Source organism: Coregonus clupeaformis, chromosome 1 (genome assembly GCF_020615455.1).
Source record: "Coregonus clupeaformis isolate EN_2021a chromosome 1, ASM2061545v1, whole genome shotgun sequence".
Classification (NCBI taxonomy): domain Eukaryota; kingdom Metazoa; phylum Chordata; class Actinopteri; order Salmoniformes; family Salmonidae; genus Coregonus; species Coregonus clupeaformis.
The window spans coordinates 81509626-81528757 of NC_059192.1; the positions used below are offsets into that span (position 1 = coordinate 81509626).

At 43.6% G+C, this 19132-nt stretch overlaps 1 protein-coding gene across 1 annotated transcript in view; it reads left to right on the forward strand.

The window, feature by feature from the left end:
- dst (dystonin) overlaps window positions 1–19132 on the forward strand; it is a 193936-nt gene that overhangs the window by 131680 nt on the left and 43124 nt on the right. The window contains 16 exon segments of the mRNA XM_045222968.1: window positions 1–327; window positions 8687–8848; window positions 9080–9250; window positions 9571–9740; window positions 13372–13531; window positions 13777–14103; window positions 14317–14401; window positions 14501–14742; window positions 15055–15261; window positions 15952–16071; window positions 16227–16334; window positions 16546–16764; window positions 16978–17181; window positions 17856–18087; window positions 18427–18653; window positions 18859–18981. Of these exon segments, the coding sequence (XP_045078903.1) occupies window positions 1–327; window positions 8687–8848; window positions 9080–9250; window positions 9571–9740; window positions 13372–13531; window positions 13777–14103; window positions 14317–14401; window positions 14501–14742; window positions 15055–15261; window positions 15952–16071; window positions 16227–16334; window positions 16546–16764; window positions 16978–17181; window positions 17856–18087; window positions 18427–18653; window positions 18859–18981 (3084 nt within the window).

Sequence of the window (19132 nt, forward strand, 5' to 3'; positions counted from 1 at the left end):
GCTTTTGTGGAGAAACTGCAGGAGCTGATGGCCGACACGGCTCGAGGAGGGGACAGATGTAAGAAGATGCTGGAAACTGAGGCCTCCCCAGACCTTCTGGGGCTGAAGAGAGACCTGGATGTTCTAAGTAAGCAGTGTGGCAAGCTGATGGACAGAGCCAAAGGGAGAGAGGAACAGGTGGGGAGCACACTCACCCGTCTGGATGAGCTTTACTCCAAGCTACAGCAATTCACTAACAAACTGGGCGGTGCCGAGGTCAAGGAGGAGAGTCAAGGGTCAGTTGGCATGGAGACAGATGTCATCAACCAACAGCTGGAAGCTTTCAAGGTAAGATGTCATTTTGTAAACATTTTACAGTAAAGTAAATGTAATGCAAAGGCTGATACTGTATTATCAAACTTGGTTGCCACCACTAACAGTGATTAATCATGGTTTTGATGATGGAAAATAATGCCCATGAACTTTCCATGGCATGTCTCACGCATTGGCTACATTATGGTATCATATTATTTCAGCTCATGCGTTAGTATTGTACTCTAGCGCTATCACTTTCACCAGCCACACCACTCAACTGGATGACATAACCCTGCCAGAGAGATATCATCCTTACACACAGTACTACCCTAAAGTAACCATTAATAGGAATTATAACACCTGGAGTAAAATAGGATCATGAGTGTCTGACAAAGGCAAAATACCTTATTGAACTCAGGCTGTATACAGTATCCCCAACGTGTAATTATTTATATGAAAAATATTATTTTGATTTACTGAACTCACTACAACAAAAAGTTCCATTCCTGGCTAATTCGGTTGCAACAGTTTAAAAACATACAGCAAGTACAAGTACCACATTAAATCAAAGTACTTTAAAAACAGATAAACAGTTAAGACACAAAGCATCAATAAACAAAGTGCAGTAGAAAACCATTAGACCATTTCAGTTTCACCCACCATCTACTGATCTACTGTTGTAGTTTCCAAAGAAATCTCTGGAAATAAATCCACATCACTATCTTAATGCAATAAGTTCCAATGGGGATGTTGCGTGATGCTTTTTGCTGCATTAACCCCAGTGGTATTGTAAGTTAAACAGCAGGGCTCTCTAATTCTCTGCTGGGCCTGGTGGCCATGTGCGTGCACCTCCTCTGGGGAATACTGCTTCAGTATGTTGCTGAGCATCTGGTCCAGACAAAGGAGCTCTGACTAGCCCAGCAGCCATTGTGGTGGGTGACGGGCGACCCAGGGGCCAGCTGAGAACCAGTGGGGTGTCCTATGTTGCAGTGGCCCAGGGTAACGAGCATTACCCAGCCTGACTCCAGGTCCCCTCTCCCTCTCCCTCTCCCTCTCCTCCCCTTTAAGAATGAATGTGGCCTGGCCTGATCAGTGGTCACTCACTCGTTGGCATGAAAGAGTGAACAAGTGCTTTGTCTCATTATTCAGCCCTACCAGCTAATTCACAGGTGTTTGAGCATCTGCTCTTCCTGTTTAAAAGGAGCTGACTAAAAGTCTTAAAGGGTGTGTTAGCCTGTCTGTGGATGTTTTTAGATGGTCATCATTGGTGTGCATGACTTTGCTGTATCTGCTTCCCTGAACTTTCCCTTGTTGAATTTAAGAGTATACAGGGCATTGCTTTTCTAGCTGTGGAACATCTTGAGGTGGTGGTTACTATATATCATACCGTTGCTGTTAACAATAAAGGCATCCAGTAGTGCATGCTTACGCTGTATTTGGAATGTCTGGATTCTACAGAAATGGAAAGGGAGACAGAATAGTAACCACTAGCCAGAAACCATATTCCTGCAGTGCAAACTTCATTCCCCTACATATACTGAACTCTACAGACTCCTTCTCCAACCAACACCACTTCGAGGAGTTTTTAATCATTCATCATTATTGTTTTTTCTCTCCTCAGTCAACATTATTTAGGTTTTCTCTCCTCAGTCAACATTATATAGGTTCTCTCCTCAGTCAACATTATTTAGGTTTTCTCTCCTCAGTCAAGTTTTCTTTGATTTCCACCATGTTAGCGTGGATGTATAAAAAGTGTTTATGCTCTCTATGAAATTAAACAACAATTATTTTATAAAACACTATCTTAATACGAGAGATATGAGGGAATATAAATAGAACACTAACAACAGCATAATTGTGTAATAATATTATCAAGGCTTTTGTTGGGACTGTATATCAGTGGTGGATGAAACAGGGATACCCATTACCAAGACTTATAGCGGGAGAAAAAGCCTTCTAAAAGCCTGTAAATGCCGTTAGAGTTGATGGAAGGGGATTAACATATATTCAGATTTGGGAAAATTAAAATGGTTATTTATACGCTGAAAGCATCATATCAAAACATTGTATTACTTACTTTCAATCAAATGTTTCATACTACAGCATTACACACATCTATTTGCAAATATAGGCCAAAGGAATTTGTTTAATTTTGTTTTGGTGTTCTTTTATTTAATCACAAGTACATTCACAAACATCAGCCTTCAGATAAATACCTTAAAATGTGATATCAAAATATAGGTCTAGTAGAACTCCAGTCATGTTCTGAATGGTAGCTGGAATTTAAATAATAAATAATGTAATTTTGTGCCAGTTAACTCAATTTAAACATTGTGTGTTTGAGCTACAGGCTTCTGGGTTGTTCCGTTGGATTTGTCTATTTCATTCGTAGATATCAACCATTAGTCTGTGTGATTAAAGGGGGCTGAGCTAGAGCAGGGTTTGTGAGACAAGGGCGAATCCCTAAGGGGCCCGGGCCAGGTCTTTTTACAAACAACGTCTGTAGAATCCGAATGGTTTGAGCTACACGCTATTAAAATCTATCTATGAAAAGTTGAGACTCTCACGAAAATGCAAATGGAACATGTTTTGCTCTATAATGCTCAAGAGCTACACAAAAGTCCTTATTCTACATAGAAGATAATAGGAAATCTCAGGACATAGTGTCTATAATAATGTAATACGCTCACAAACTCCAATCTCCACACAGTTGTCACTGACTAGTTGGATATTAATTTCTCGGTCAGCAAACAATTTCTGTACTTACATCATTCATATAAATACATTTTTATTAGGTTTTTGCTTTGGGAGACCTTATTATTTTATTGACATTTGTCAATAAAACTCATGAATGCAACTATTTATGTCAAATTGTTTTGTATTCTACTTGTAGCCCTGGTTGTCCTGAAAAGAAAATAGTAAAATACTTAATTGTGAGGCTAAATATAAAGACTGGACATGCAGATAAATGAAAAGCCTCGGGACTGATAGAGTTAAGATGGTTTGATTGGTAACCATGAACCATCCCATAATATTGACTACTACCAGCTGTTGCTGAGCAACGTGTTCCCAGCTGGTTGTGCTCACCCTATCACCCTCTCATTGTCCCATCTCTAAGTCTCGTTGGGTAGGCCTGCACACAGACACATCAGCTGCTAGCGGAAAATCACCATTGTACTCATTCAGGCCACTAGCTACTCTCTCTGAGAAAGTTCCCTGAAAATAAGGAATCACAAAAAGAACCCTACTTAATTCCATTACAGCACAAGGTATTTCTTAATTGGTGTCTAAAAACCTGTTTTGATGCTCAGAAACCTGTGGACACAGACCAAGACTGAACATAATGGGATGTCTGCAGTGTGAATAGGGGTTTCATGTAGTCTATAATAATCCTGCTCGGTTTATTCGTAGATCTGGTACTTGGTGTATTTTGGGGTTTCATTGGCAGCTGTTGTGAAAGAAATAAACATAAAAAGCAATAAGTGAACTCATTATGATGCGTTACCATTTTAGGTCACGGTTTGTAGGATCCCCCCCCCCTCCCGAGTCCAGGGTTTCACTCATATTGTTGTTGTAGTTAGGGGATCTGGAAGGTTTGCTGGGAATGATCTGGTGTATGTAGTCCTTTGTGATAGTTAGTGTGAGCTCAGCTCAGTGACAAAACCTGCTGGGGGTTGGGGAGGTGGGATGTGTCGGGGCGTCTTTTTAACGTTTCTACTCAGACGTTACATCAGTGTCTCCTATGAAAAGGAATTTCAACCTCCTGAATCATAGCTATTCCTCTCACTGAAGGTAATGAGGGAAAAATGAGGGGAAAAGGGCTGTTGGGGAGACCTCATCGTGTAGCCTAGCTTACTCACTTACCTCAGCGATGATACACTCAAATCGAATCACTCTCCCCAAGGTGGAACATGACACCAGGAATGTCCCAGAAGGATCTGAGTTGGTAACACGTTGTTTTTCTGGGATTGGCAGATCACTTTTCATGGTGACACATTGCATTTTTCCTTTGTGTTTTGGGATTGTGTTTCACTTAAAACACCTAAGAGATTCATTTGTTCCTGTGTTTTGTAGTTGCCCTCATACTAGGAGTGCACTTATACACAATCAAGAGAAGCTTTTGAATTTGTCTCATTGAATTCTTTGTCAAGTCCTTGATAATGGTTTTCGTTTCATTCACACCCATTGTTGGGAGTGACTGATGACTAGTTCTGTTGAAAGAGATTTTTCTGCAGATAATGTCACAAAGAAGTGTGGCCCTTCTGCAACCTTTGGTCTGAATAGCCTGTCCTTGTGAACAACCTTACTCACATGCAATGTAATAAGAGTTCTGTGTAAGTGCTCAATATGTTTCGAGGGAGAAATTCGAGCCATTCTGATTGGTTAAGGTTTATCCTATGTTGGTTGGAATGGGCATTAGTGAAGTCACTCTCTTTCAAAAAAAATCTCATTATGACACTTTTTTCATAAATCTCATTCTGAGATCAAACCCCCAGTTTACTAAAATCACATTCCATATGCCAAACCAGTTAGTGTGGGCCAGGAGAACTGAAACAGCCTTGGTGCTGGAAAGGGAGAACGAAGAGAGGAACACTTTGCCCTCCCTTAATTCAATGCCTGGATTATGTCCAAATTATGTGGGATTCAGCTGCTGAATATCTTTTCTCTAAACCCAAAATATCTCTTTAACCGCTTATTTATCTCTGCCAGCCTTCCTCTCACCATGGAAAGGGGTAGTGGTGGTGGAAGGAGTTGGGCTGGTTCATCTTCTTTCTGTTATCAGCCTTCTGTGCTGCACACAAAATTAATTCCTCTCACTTTATCTCTCTCTCTCATTCCTCCTTTCTTCTCTCACACGACCCGGGTCACTCGCCATAAAAAAGACACACCATGCCATGGACTTGGCAGAGCTGTGGGTGTTAAATTACCTGGGACCTGTGCCTCCCTCAGCATTCCAGAGTAATTAAGAATATCTGCACGGTCCACAGCAACCATCCACAGGAAAACAACAGAGAGGGAACAGAAAAAAAAGGGAAAACAGAGATCTATTTCAGCCCAGCGTGATGTCACCAAAGTGGGAGCTGCCGCTGCCTACTGGTCTGGTGTGATCAAATGTTTCTTCCTTCAGAGGAGGAAAGCTAGTGCGTGTTGAGTGTTCCCCCCATCCTCTCCCATCCCCTCAGTCAGAGAGAGAGAAAGAGAGAGAGAGAGTGAGAGAGAGTGATGGTGCCAGGACACAGAAGATGACTAAGAAGTTAAGTCATATGGACTGAGGAGACAGAAGGGGAGAATTAGAGAGAAAAAAAGGGTCAAGCGTCCGACCAATCAACATGTGCCGGAGCAGCCCTCTGTGGCAGATGTTGCCTGAATAATGAGCTAGCGGGGGCGGGGCCTGCAGCCTCTCTGCCAGGAGGGTGTCTGTCTGTCATTGCAGGGCGAACCACCAGAGAGGCAGGGCAGGCTTTTTTGTTTATCCAGGAGCACTGGCTCTTCTCGCCCTTTGTTTTCATAGAGCCCTGTGGATTTGTATCAGGATATGCCACTTTGTACTGAAGCTCTCCCACAGCCTACATGGATACCAGCGGGATTTAAGGGAGAAGATAAGCACTTTTAAGGGTTATTTATAGTGGAGCCAAAGAACGGACGAGCAAAGAACAATTATAATGACGTTTTGACAATGGGGAGAACAGCACCAAGTAGGGAATTCTTTGAGGATAGGTGACTCAATGGACGGATTGGACGGTTCCAGATACTGATTGCACAGCCGGTGCACTTTCTGAGTGAGGGTGATATGTTGCTTTAGTGTTATTGAGGTCCATTATTTTTGCTGTTTGGATTATCACGATTGGGAGAAATATATTTTATTAATAGGTCTGTTTTATATGTTCTGAATTTGTCTAAGTAATTGCACAAATTATTGTGATTTTTTAATTTATGTTTAAATAACAAATAGGTTTTGATACAGCAAATTAAGTAAATTAAAAAAGTGAATATAGAACATGCACTTTTAGTAGTATTTTTTGGCTTGTTGCTTTTGCAGCAAATATTTGCACTGAAACAACATATACTGTACCTCAGACCACATTAGTATTATTTTATTATCTCTGAGTCAGTGCAGTTGGATTTAAGATGGGGAAACCTCTCAGCAGACCAGACTGCCTCCGCCAGAACCCCTCCTGTGTGGGCAAAGGGGAGGAGGAGGACCTAAACATTGATGACTGCTACGTTCCCCAGAGATCCATCTATGACACTGTCCGTCTCAATGAGCAGATTGACTGTGGCTCGAAGGGCAGCCTGGCTTCCAGGCACTTCACTGGCACCCTACCCTACACACACCGCACCCTGGACATGAGCAGCCTGTGTGGCAACGGAGTCCTCACCTCCTCCAGCGCCTTTGAGCTCCGCACCCGCGAAGCAGCCAGACTGGAGTGTGCCGTCTTTGATGGCCTGAAACTGAACGGTGACATCATCAGGGGAGCGGGGACGGTACTCCCTAAGACTTGTCTGGGGCAGGGAGGGGAGAAGAAGGAGCACCCGCACCACCGGCGCTCCTGGAGGACATTCGCTCCCACGAACATAGGGGAGTACGCCAGTCGCAGTGGCACCCTCTGTTCAGACGGAGTGGATAGGTCGAGCCATGGTTTGGCCCGTGGCAGGAGGGGACGGAGTGTCACCAACTCCCTGACATCAGAGGAGGACTCGGGCCTGTGCAGCCCCACTGCAGAGAGGGAGCGCCGCTCCCACCGGGCCTCCAGGAAACCAGGCCCAGGCACCAGGAGCCTCTCCTCCTCCGAGGCCATGCACGTGTCTGGGGAGCTAAAACCAAGCTGCTCCCACAGCTCAGGGCAGGAGGAGTTCCCCTTCTCCCCTGTCAGGGACAACATACCCAGGGCACTGTACAACCCAGGACAGAGCAACAACCATGTACAGGAGTCCCAGGAGGGGAATGACACCTGTGTGACAGACTTGAGTGAAACAGAGTTGACCATCACAAATGGGGAATATAGGGACTCCACAGGCAGGTGCTCCTCAAGATCAAACAGTAGGGACTCGACTGGCAGGAGGTCCTCGAGGCCAGCCAGTAGGGTCCAAAATGGTGTCTCTAGGATGCTAGCGAGCTACGATGAGCTCCCCACCACCGAGCTGCTAGAGGACATGTCCTCCCAGTCAGACTGTGAGTTGGTCAGCGTGGTTGTCACACAGCCGGAGCCCTATGTGAATTCTGGGCCACGGCCAGAGTGTAGACAGAATATGGGTGTTAAACCGTTTGACATGCAACACCACAGAGCTATAGAACCACGGAAATACAGCATGGAGGACCTGGAGGACTTCCTGCTGTCAGTGGAAAGGGAGGCCTGCTTGGCCAACGGCAGTGAGCCACGGGCGTACCAAGAAATAGGGGACGACGAGATCGAGAGCCTGTTAACTGCTATAGCCGCATGCTCTGAAATGGACCTCATGGGCTTCTCCTCCCCCCAGGTACCCCAAAATAGTATCCTCCAACTCCAGCATTGCAGGGTGTTTCTACCTTCAATTGGGCCAAATAAATACAGCACTTTTGATTAGTGTTTCCTGGGATGCTAGTCTTGTTAATAAGATTACATAAGGTCTGAATTGGGTTTAGTACCCAGCCTGGCCTGTGAGTCTGTCTGGTGTGATGCTGCACAGCTGTGCTCCAACTAATTGCCGTGCTTTCCTTTCTAGAAGCTGCAGTGCTGACCAGTCAGAAAGAGGTTGTTGTTATGCCAGCTCTGTGGACTAGGCCAGCAGCCTGTCTATACAATCACTCTTCAGGGACTGGCAAAACATGTTGTAATGCTCAGCTGCATTTTCTAAACATTATTGTTAATTGTAGACAGTCAAATTGCCTAACTGATAATCCATTTTGACTTGTCTTTGTTTTGTTTTACGGGTAATGCATGGCTCACAAATAACCAATGCATTTCAATGAACTGACTCATGTTTATCAGGAGGGCAAACAGAGATATCTGAAAAATTGAAAATATCCTGCCAATGGCTGGATTTGTGTAAACAAACAGAATATCTTTCTTCATAGGACATTTGAAAATGTAAAAGTATGGCATGAATCAAGGACTTTATTCAGTCCAATTTGGATAACATCCAGATAACACCCTTAGATAACACCCTGAAAGCAACATCTCATTCCCGAGAGCTCTCTTAAAATGTAGGGTAGGAATATTGCTTTAAAAGCAACATCAAACATCTCTTGTTTTGCCTTTATTGAAGTCTTGCCCTTATGAACCTCTGACATCATCTGTCTTATTGAGAGAAATCATTATGTCTCATCCGGTCTAAGTTGTTCTGCGTCTGATAATACACAAAGTATTTTATTATTATTTTATTATTGTACATTTATTATCTCTGGCCACAGGTATTCCAGAAAGAGGAGGTTGATCCACTAAAGACGCAGTTGCAAGACATCAACTGGCTGGGCCAGGGCCTAATTCAGAACGCTGCCAAAGGTACCAGCACCAAGGGTCTTGAACATGACCTGGAGGATGGCAACACTCGATGGAACACTCTCAACAAAAAGGTTAGCTTGTCTCTGGGTTATTCATCTACTTCACACTCTGGCCTTATTGCTTATTACGTAGGTGAAAGAGGTCAAACTTTAGACAAGTTTGACGAATAATACTCCCAAGCGGTTCTTGCTTAATGTTATGATAGCTATAATTAGTTACTGAACCTGAGTTTTACTTGGCCATAATACTTACCGCCTATATCATAATACATGTGATGCCTATATTTAAATGGTCTTCCATAGATTGCTGAGCGGTCAGCGCAGCTGCACGAGGCCCTATTGCATTGTGGGAGGTTCCAGGATGCTCTGGAGTCCCTGCTCAGCTGGCTGACGGACACGGAGCAGCTGGTGTCCAATCAGAAACCTCCCTCTGCTGAGTTCAAAGTCGTCAAGGCACAGATACAGGAGCAGATAGTAAGCCACTAGAGAACTGATTACAACACACAACATCAGTAGCTGCTAATTTACACATTCTAACCCATTCAGAGAGGCTTTAATGATTTAGCCATTCATCATTTTTATTGGCGTCCATTGTGGAGCATTATTAAGGGCGATCCTAAAGCTTCTGTTGAATGAACCTTTATTATACCATGACATTGTTGAATACTCCTTTCTGATTGGCTTGAAGGTCATTCTAGAGCGTGCATCATTTCCCTATACCGCACGTTAAGCAATAATTGTGCTCGGAGCATGTTGAACATCGTAACTTCTTCACCTTTATTTGTCCTGGACAGCTCCTCCAGAGGCTGTTGGATGACCGTAGGCCTACGGTGGAGCTGATTAAGAAGGAGGGAGGCAAGGTTGCGGAGCTGGGAGCAGAGTCTGTGGACAAGGAGAAGGTTGGGAAGGAGATTGAGTGCCTGGGGCAGAGGTGGGATGCTTTGCTGAAGAAGGCTGAGAACAGGTCTGTCTGCACAACCTCCTGAAATCTTACACCCATCTTTTATAACACTCTTTTGTAAAACTTCCCTGAGAGATTTATTTAAGCAAAGTGTCTGAAAATTAAATGAATATTATAGTTGCGATTCATTGTGGAAAATCTGCTGATTTGATTTTCTCTACGGAAATGCCATCCCTTGCCTCAGTCCTAGCTCTTTACACTCGTACCCGTATACAGGTTGAAAATGGCAGATTTGGGCACTGATAAGCGCCTAAATTGGAACGCAGTGGCTGTACAGTAACATGCCATAAATCAGGGTTTCCCAAACTCGGTCCTGGTCCGCCTAGCACTACACAGCTGATTCAAATAACCAACTCGTCATCAAGCTTTGATTATTTGAAGCAGCTGTGTAGTGCTAGGGCAAAAACCAAAACGTGCACCCAGGAAGGGGCCCCAGGACCGAGTTTGGAAAACCTTGCTATTAATGACGTCAGAGCTCAGGCTCTGTGCTTCACAGCGCTGTATGTGTTTTGACTGACAGACGTTTTGAACTTGAGCACCGCACGCGACAAGATGTTGCTCCCATCCCTCCCGCTAATTGGGCAATCTTTGCAAATCTTTTGTTTTCTGAGTGAGGGAAATGTTGTAAATTAAGAGGACTCGATGTGTTTTGAAAGATGAGATGTTGAGGATTATAATAAATACCGCTTTGATGTCATACAAGCAAGCCAAACACCTGTGAGTCCAAATGTGCACTTCACATTTCCATATCATAAAACTCATGTCATGTACAGTGTCACTGTTTATGATCACAATGTTTGATGTACAGTTACAAGATGACATGGCGTCATACCCTGGGTAGTTCTGAAAAGAATGAGCCTACATTTGCCTATTGTGAAGAAAATTCGCAGGTGAATCATGAACCTGAATGCACGCATGACTCCTTTCTATGCGCACCAAAATTAGAATCTGTTTTTCTGAAATGCCCTGTGAAAGCCTAACACTGTAAGATCATATTTTATAACTTAGCTAGTCATGTTGGCAATAGAACAAGCTTTCAAATTATGCCCACCTGACCCAGATTGCGATTTATAATGGGCCGTTTTTGGGTTGCGTAAACAACAACAGTAGTTGTGTAATGGTGGGGATGCAGGGTTGTGTTCCAAACCAAACAACTACAAGCCTGCATGCTTAAGTTCCTCACGGCCCAGCTAGGAGAGCTAAAAAAAACATCTTATAGATGAAGACTCTTCTTTGAGTCATAAAAGTTCATTGAAATGACTTAGGAACTGTGCACACTTTGGAGAGGTGCATGGCCACTTGGAGACACCAGTTAGTCCTCTCACTCAAACCCTTGTCATTTGTTTGTCTTATGTTGCACCTACCGCACATTTTCCAGGAATATTCCTATCATGTTACTAAATGTATCCAGAGTATTTTCTGATTTCGTAATCAACAAATGCAGCGAAAGGTACAGTAAATGTAAAATGCACATAAAATCAATTGTGTAATGTTTGGATTCAGTCTTGTGTCCTCACCTTTAGTCTAATAATTTCCCCATAATCTCCAAACTGTTCCCTTTCAATTGCTACCATGCTTATGCCTTGCATATTTTTTCTGTAAGAAACATTTTAATTTAACCCTATCCATATAGGCCAATTCCCAGAAGTGTAAAGGGTTCATGTAAAGGACTGGACGATACAGCCAAATGAGGTGTTGCATTGTGGATAAATTCCCTAAAGACATAATTAATTGACCCTCCCCCGCTATCCGTAAGTGACAGTTGTTAGGTATAATTCTTCAATTGCGTTATCTGGACACAGAGGTCTTTAAGGAGACAATTATCTTGGCACCCAGTATCTTGGCATCCAGGCCAGACTTTAGTTGAGGGAGTAAACATTTACATTACATTTTCGTCATTTAGCAGACACTCTTATCCAGAGCGACTTACAAATTGGTGCATTCACCTTATGATAGCCAGTGGGACAACCACTTTACAATATATACAATGGGAGAAAAAAGTATTTAGTCAGCCACCAATTGTGCAAGTTCTCCCACTTAAAAAGATGAGAGAGGCCTGTAATTTTCATCATAGGTACACGTCAACTATGACAGACAAAATGAGAAAAGAAATCCAGAAAATCACATTGTAGGATTTTTATGAATTTATTTGCAAATTATGGTGGAAAATAAGTATTTGGTCACCTACAAACAAGCAAGATTTCTGGCTCTCACAGACCTGTAACTTCTTCTTTAAGAGGCTCCTCTGTCCTCCACTCGTTACCTGTATTAATGGCACCTGTTTGAACTTGTTATCAGTATAAAAGACACCTGTCCACAACCTCAAACAGTCACACTCCAAACTCCACTATGGCCAAGACCAAAGAGCTGTCAAAGGACACCAGAAACAAAATTGTAGACCTGCACCAGGCTGGGAAGACTGAATCTGCAATAGGTAAGCAGCTTGGTTTGAAGAAATCAACTGTGGGAGCAATTATTAGGAAATGGAAGACATACAAGACCACTGATAATCTCCCTCGATCTGGGGCTCCACGCAAGATCTCACCCCGTGGGGTCAAAATGATCACAAGAACGGTGAGCAAAAATCCCAGAACCACACGGGGGGCCTAGTGAATGACCTGCAGAGAGCTGGGACCAAAGTAACAAAGCCTACCATCAGTAACACACTACGCCGCCAGGGACTCAAATCCTGCAGTGCCAGACATGTCCCCCTGCTTAAGCCAGTACATGTCCAGGCCCGTCTGAAGTTTGCTAGAGTGCATTTGGATGATCCAGAAGAGGATTGGGAGAATGTCATATGGTCAGATGAAACCAAAATAGAACTTTTTGGTAAAAACTCAACTTGTCGTGTTTGGAGGACAAAGAATGCTGAGTTGCATCCAAAGAACACCATACCTACTGTGAAGCATGGGGGTGGAAACATCATGCTTTGGGGCTGTTTTTCTTCCATCAGCAAGGGCATTGAAGATGAAACGTGGCTGGGTCTTTCAGCATGACAATGATCCCAAACACACCGCCCGGGCAACGAAGGAGTGGCTTCGTAAGAAGCATTTCAAGGTCCTGGAGTGGCCTAGCCAGTCTCCAGATCTCAATCCCATACAAAATCTTTGGAGGGAGTTGAAAGTCCGTGTTGCCCAGCGACAGCCCCAAAACATCACTGCTCTAGAGGAGATCTGCATGGAGGAATGGGCCAAAATACCAGCAACAGTGTGTGAAAACCTTGTGAAGACTTACAGAAAACGTTTGACCTGTGTCATTGCCAACAAAGGGTATATAACAAAGTATTGAGAAACTTTTGTTATTGACCAAATACTTATTTTCCACCATAATTTGCAAATAAATTCATAAAAAATCCTACAATGTGGTTTTCTGGATTATTTTTTCTCATTTTGTCTGTCATAGTTAACGTGTACCTATGATGAAAATTACAGGCCTCTCTCATCTTTTTAAGTGGGAGAACTTGCACAATTGGTGGCTGACTAAATACTTTTTTTCCCCACTGTATGTTTTTTTTTTTTTTGGGGGGGGGTGGGTAGAATGATTACTTTATCCTATCCCAGGTATTCCTTAAACCTGTCTCATTATTCACCTGTCCTTCCTCTTCTGTTCTCTCTTGGCATGCTGGGTAATGTAGGCACAAACAGCTGAAGAGTATTCTAGTTGTGGCTCAGCAGTTCCATGAGACACTGGAGCCTCTGTCTGAGTGGCTCTCTGCCACAGAGAAACGATTGGCCAAATCTGAACCCATCGGCACACAGACCTCCAAGCTGGAAGAGCAGATCTCCCAGCACAAGGTAAGATACTTCATGTTTCAGTCATTGATGTTACTTCAGTCGCCCAATCCTTTGTTTTCAGTTTCTCATGATTTGTTCTGTTTGTTGTATTGCCTTTTTTTTTTTATCATGATTTGCATTCAGTTGATGTTTGTAATTTTAAGTTTCTTATTGATTCAGTATTCATTTTCCCCCCAACTGTGTTTGTGTGTGTGTTTTTAATTTATCCCCCTGGTGTGTTCCATGTGTGGTGGTGATGTTGTCAGGCCTTAGAGGAGGAGATAATGTGTCACAGTAAAGACCTGGTTCAGGCCGTCAGCCTGGGTCAGATGCTCAAGCCGGTCAGCTCAGTGGACGATAAGGAGCTGGTGCAGTCTAAGCTGGACTTCACCCAAGCCAGTTACATAGAGCTGCAGGAGCGCTGTAGGAGAAAGGCAGAGATGTTGCAGCAGGCTCTGGCCAATGCCCAGCTCTTTGGAGAGGACGAGGTGGCCCTCATGAACTGGCTCAACGAAGTGCACACTAGGCTGAGCGAAGTGTCCGTCAAAGACTACAAGACGGACGTTCTTGAAAAGCAGTGTGCAGAACAACTGGTACTACTACCGTCACACTGCTCCTCAGGCCTAACATTCATTAATTCTTTATCCCTTTACATCGTTTTTAAGTAATTTTAAGTTACATCTAACTACTTTGTTACTTTCAGTTTCGTGTTTAGTTTAGTTTGTGTGAAAAAAGTTACATTCCTTCTTGGTTCACAATGCTGTTTAAGTCAGATGAGTTGTTGCTAATGTATTGTGTCTTGACAGGCGCTACATGAAGACATTGAGTTGAGGAAGCAGAATGTTGATCAAGCCATTTCCAATGGATTGGAGCTGCTGAAACAAACGACAGGTGAGACAATATGTTGAATACTACACCTATAATGTGAATTTAAACACTTCAGAATTATTGATCAATCTGAATGAATGTATCTTCTTTTACCTTCTGTAGGTGATGAGGTGGTTGTCATCCAAGGCAAGCTGGACGGGATAAAGACGAGATATGCTGAGATCAACTCCATGAGTGGGAACGTGTCTAAGACCCTGGACCAGGCCCTGACCCTGGCCTCCAAGCTTCAGCACACCCATGAAGACCTCAGCTCCTGGCTGAAGAATGTCGAGGCTGAGCTCACTGCCTTCGTTGCTCAGGAGCCTGTAGGAGAGCAGCTCATCCAGGCACAAGACAGGCAGAAGGTAATGATAGGACTCTTTTGCTTGACACTTTGTTGTGGGAAGCAGTTAGCACTAGTTATTAAGTTGCTGTATAAGTATTGCTTGTGTTCGTTTTTTTAGTGGGTATGTCAGATATGTGGACTTGCCATGTGACCCCTGTTAGTTTTAATCCGTCATATGGTATTACGGTATTCCAAGCAAAATGGTATTACTTGGAATATTCTGTAACATCAGGATAGAATTACGACAGCCATATTACATCACTTTAAACACAGTGCATGGATAGATAGATTGGTGCTCACTGCTCACTGTATGGCCCTTTGTGTTACCCAGGCGTTGTTGAAAGAGGCCAGGGATCACAAGCCCCAGGTGGACAAACTGAACGAGGTGAGCAGCTCTCTGCTGGAGCTGGTCCCATGGAGGGCCCGGGAGGGCCTGGACAAGCTGGTGACAGAGGACAACGACCGCTACAAGGCCGCCAGTGACACCATCGCACGGCATGTGGAGCAGATCAATGCCGCCATATTGAAATCACAGCAGGTATAGTAAAACAACCACTTATTACAGTAGGCCACTGTAAACAGAGGAACAGACATAAAATACTAAATGGGAACACAGCCATTGAAATGCGTTTAACAACAAAGGGAACCGCTTACCAGAATGCTAATTTGTGTTCTGGGTGATTGGGGCTATTATAGTCTTAATCCCATCTGCTTTCAGCACTAAATCCTCCCTCGTTTAGCCTCTTTTTGGCCTCTAGGGAGCTTTGTTTTCTGTCATTATTGTTCATTAAACACTGGGAACTGTTATTGAGGATGACTACATTTGCATCTGATTATTTGCTCATTAACATTTTTGATTGTAGTGCAGACACCTAAGAAAGTAGGGTATAATGTTGCATCGTCGTCAATGAATTGTCAAACTCATGACTGGATTTTACGTCCCAAATACAGATATTCTTTTACTTCTTTTTATATATGTTAAGATAAAATAAAGCAATATTTCATGATTATATTCAGCGGGCGACTTCCTGCTTACAGGCATAAACAACAATAGAATTGAAACCTACCAGGACCGCCCGTATTAATTCTTCCCAATTTATGCTCCCCCTTGAGGCATCCCCACATTGGGAACAAGAAGTTGCCCCGCTGTGTATAATGACGTCATATTGCTCAATCTTCCTTTAATTAGGCCTATTGTACCATTCATGATGGGATGTTTTTTGTGCAGTTTGAACAAGCAGCTGACACTTTGCTGGCCTGGCTCACTGAAGCAGAGAGGAAGATGTTGTCATTGGGGGAGATCAGGCTGGAACAGGACCAGACCACAGCCCAGCTCCAGTCCCAGAAGGTCAGTCTGTCTGTCATGTACCTGTACTGTGTATCTGTATATATGCCTGTAGAGACATTGGCCACCTCCACCGCCATGCAAACAATGATGTGTGCTGCAGCTGTGTGTTCACTGTGTGTTAGTTACCATTCAAACATCCTCCTCTGATTGACCAGGGCTTCTCCATGGACATCATGAGACACAAGGATGCTGTGGATGAGATTGTGAAAACAGGCGAGGCCATCATGAACATCAAGGATGAGGAGGAAAAGCAAGCCTTGAAGGTAAAAAAAGTTGAATACCTCCAGGGTAACCTTGTGCGTCCATGAACATAGCATATGGGCCTTTGATAGAGATTTCTGTCAAGAAGAAATCCTGACCAAGGCAGCTTGCTGTCAAAATGATAAATCAATTGCACCAGCGTGTGCAGCTGCCTTGCTTTTTTTCCTAAGAAGCATACATCAACTCAGTTTTTTTATGTTCTATTTTTCTCAGGTCAAGATCCAAGCCCTCCTGGAGAAGTACGGTGTGGTCAGTCAGCTGAACTCGGAGCGCTGCCTGCAGCTGGAGCGAGCCCAGTCTCTGGCCAGCCAGTTCTGGGAGACTTACGAGGAGCTGTGGCCCTGGCTCCAGGAGACCCGCACCAGCTTCAGCCAGCTCCCACTGCTGGCCATTGAGTACGAAGCTCTCCGACAGCAACAGGAAGAGCTCAGGGTGAGCCCAACGTAAAGTCTATTAGCTAGTTGTCTCTGTGCCAATGGATTTTAATACTATTGATTGTGAAACCAGGGGTGAGTTTCACACTAAGATCATCTTAACACCAATGAAGGAAATGGACGAAGGATAATTTGAGTGTTACAAAGCTTTAGGGAAAATCCTCAGTGTCTTTGTGTTTCTCTGACTGACAATGTCATATATCCACCACAGCAAATGCGAGAGCTGATTGCAGAGCACAAGCCCCACATCGACAAGATGAACAAGACGGGTCCCCAGCTTCTAGAGCTGAGTCCTGTGGAGGGGATCCCTATCAGGGAGAAGTACACAGCCACAGACCAGCTGTACGCCCAGCTCAAAGCTGATGTCAAACAGAGGGCTGCCACATTGGATGAGGCCATCTCCAAATCCACACAGGTAACAAACATTCACTTATTTTATTTAGTTTATATACCTTTGTTTATACAGGTAAAAATCCCTATGGACGCACAAGTATGTGAGTTTGACTTTGGTCTTAAGATGGCTTATGTTGTTTCACTTAATGCAACTGAGTGGGGATAAAAGGATGTTTTTAAATGTTTTTTGGGATGGAATTGTTTGATGACCTGCCAAAATAATGACATCGCTCTAATGAAATCTGAAGCTGAAACGGCATTATAAAAGTCCTTAGAGGGAAAGGAAACATTATTCATATCCTTCCTTTGAAAACAGGACAAAAATACCAAGGGTAGCAGCAGGGCACGTCTGGTTCAGACAGAATGGATTTCACCTGCAGAGTCAGTTGGGTTCAACAGGGTTGCATCTCTATATTAAAGTAGACAATTGCCCTGTTGTCCTAGGTTGATTGATTTTTAAGTTTGAAAATGAATTAGGGTTAGGGTTAGTTTTTTAGAAGTCGTTCCAGGAGCATGTAATGATCATTGATGTAGTAGATTGCTGGTTCTCGTGGCTAAATGATTGAGTCTCTTAACCCTTAGAATTTCACAAAATAAAAGTACTTTGGATAAATACTTAAGTACTTAATTTGATAATTAGATGGAGATTGTTTAGACCCACGCAGACAGTTTGACCATGTTCCTCTCTCCCTCTAGTTCCATGACAAGATCGAGCCCATGCTGGAGTCCCTGGAGCGGATCGCTGAGCGCCTTCGTCAGCCTCCCTCCATCTCTGTGGAGGTGGAGAAGATCAGGGAGCAGATCACAGAGAACAAGGCTATGTCCGTGGACCTGGAGAAACTGCAGCCTTCCTACGACACGCTCAAGCAGCGCGGAGAGGAGATGATCGCTCGCTCAGCGGGAGCTGACAAGGACATATCTGCTAAAGGTAACATCTATTGTTTCCCCTGTACCTATCATTGTGGGAAGTGCTTGTTGGCACTGCTAGTTTTGTAGATGTTTGGGAAGACTGTACAGCACATGACTGTAGCCTCACACTACTACAGGTCAACCCATTGTTTACCCTCTTCAGCTGTTGTTGAGGTGTATGGTTTGGGTGGCTAGCTGAGCCAATCAAAATCAGCTGAAGTTCTCTCTCTAGCCAAATAAATTAGTTAGCCGAAGACCTAGTCTCAAGCTGCCAGATATCACAACATATTACAGAACAGTTGGGGTCAAGGCTAGAATACCTAAATAAATATGACTGTTACTTCTCTGTGTCTCCAAGCTGTGCAAGACAAGCTGGACCAGATGGTGTTCACCTGGAATGAGATCCATGCCCTGATGGAGGAGAGGGAGGCCAAGCTGCTGGATGTAATGGACCTGGCAGACAAGTTCTGGTGTGACCACTGTGCCCTCATCGTTACCATCAAGGACACCCAGGACCTGCTGAGGGAGCGGGAGGAGCCTGGAGTCGACCCCTCTGTGGTGAAACAGCAGCAGGAGTCTCTGGAGGTAAAAGAGCATCAAAACATGGAATTAGGAGCATTACAGTGTGCCATTTATTTTTATCTTGCTATGTTAAATAAAGTTCCTTACATTTATGTAACATGTAACCATTGGAGTAGCTTAAACAAGATACAATGGCCAATGTAATCTATATACAGTTTGATGTGATAGTAGATTTATATACGGGACTGATAGTTGATTTTTCTCCCAGAGCTTCAAGGAGGAGATTGACGGGCTTCAGGAGGAGCTTGATGTGGTGCGGAACTTGGGGGCGGAGCTTATGGCTGCCTGTGGCGAACCAGATAAGCCAGTCATAAAGAAGAGTATTGATGAGGTAATCAATGATATCAACATCACCTTTAAAAAAGAGGAAACAAATCACTTTGCTCAAGGACTCTACAAAGGCAAACTAAAATGACAGATACCTTAGTACTTGTAGATATCTTATTGACTTACATAAGGATATATGTAATGCTGGTAAATCA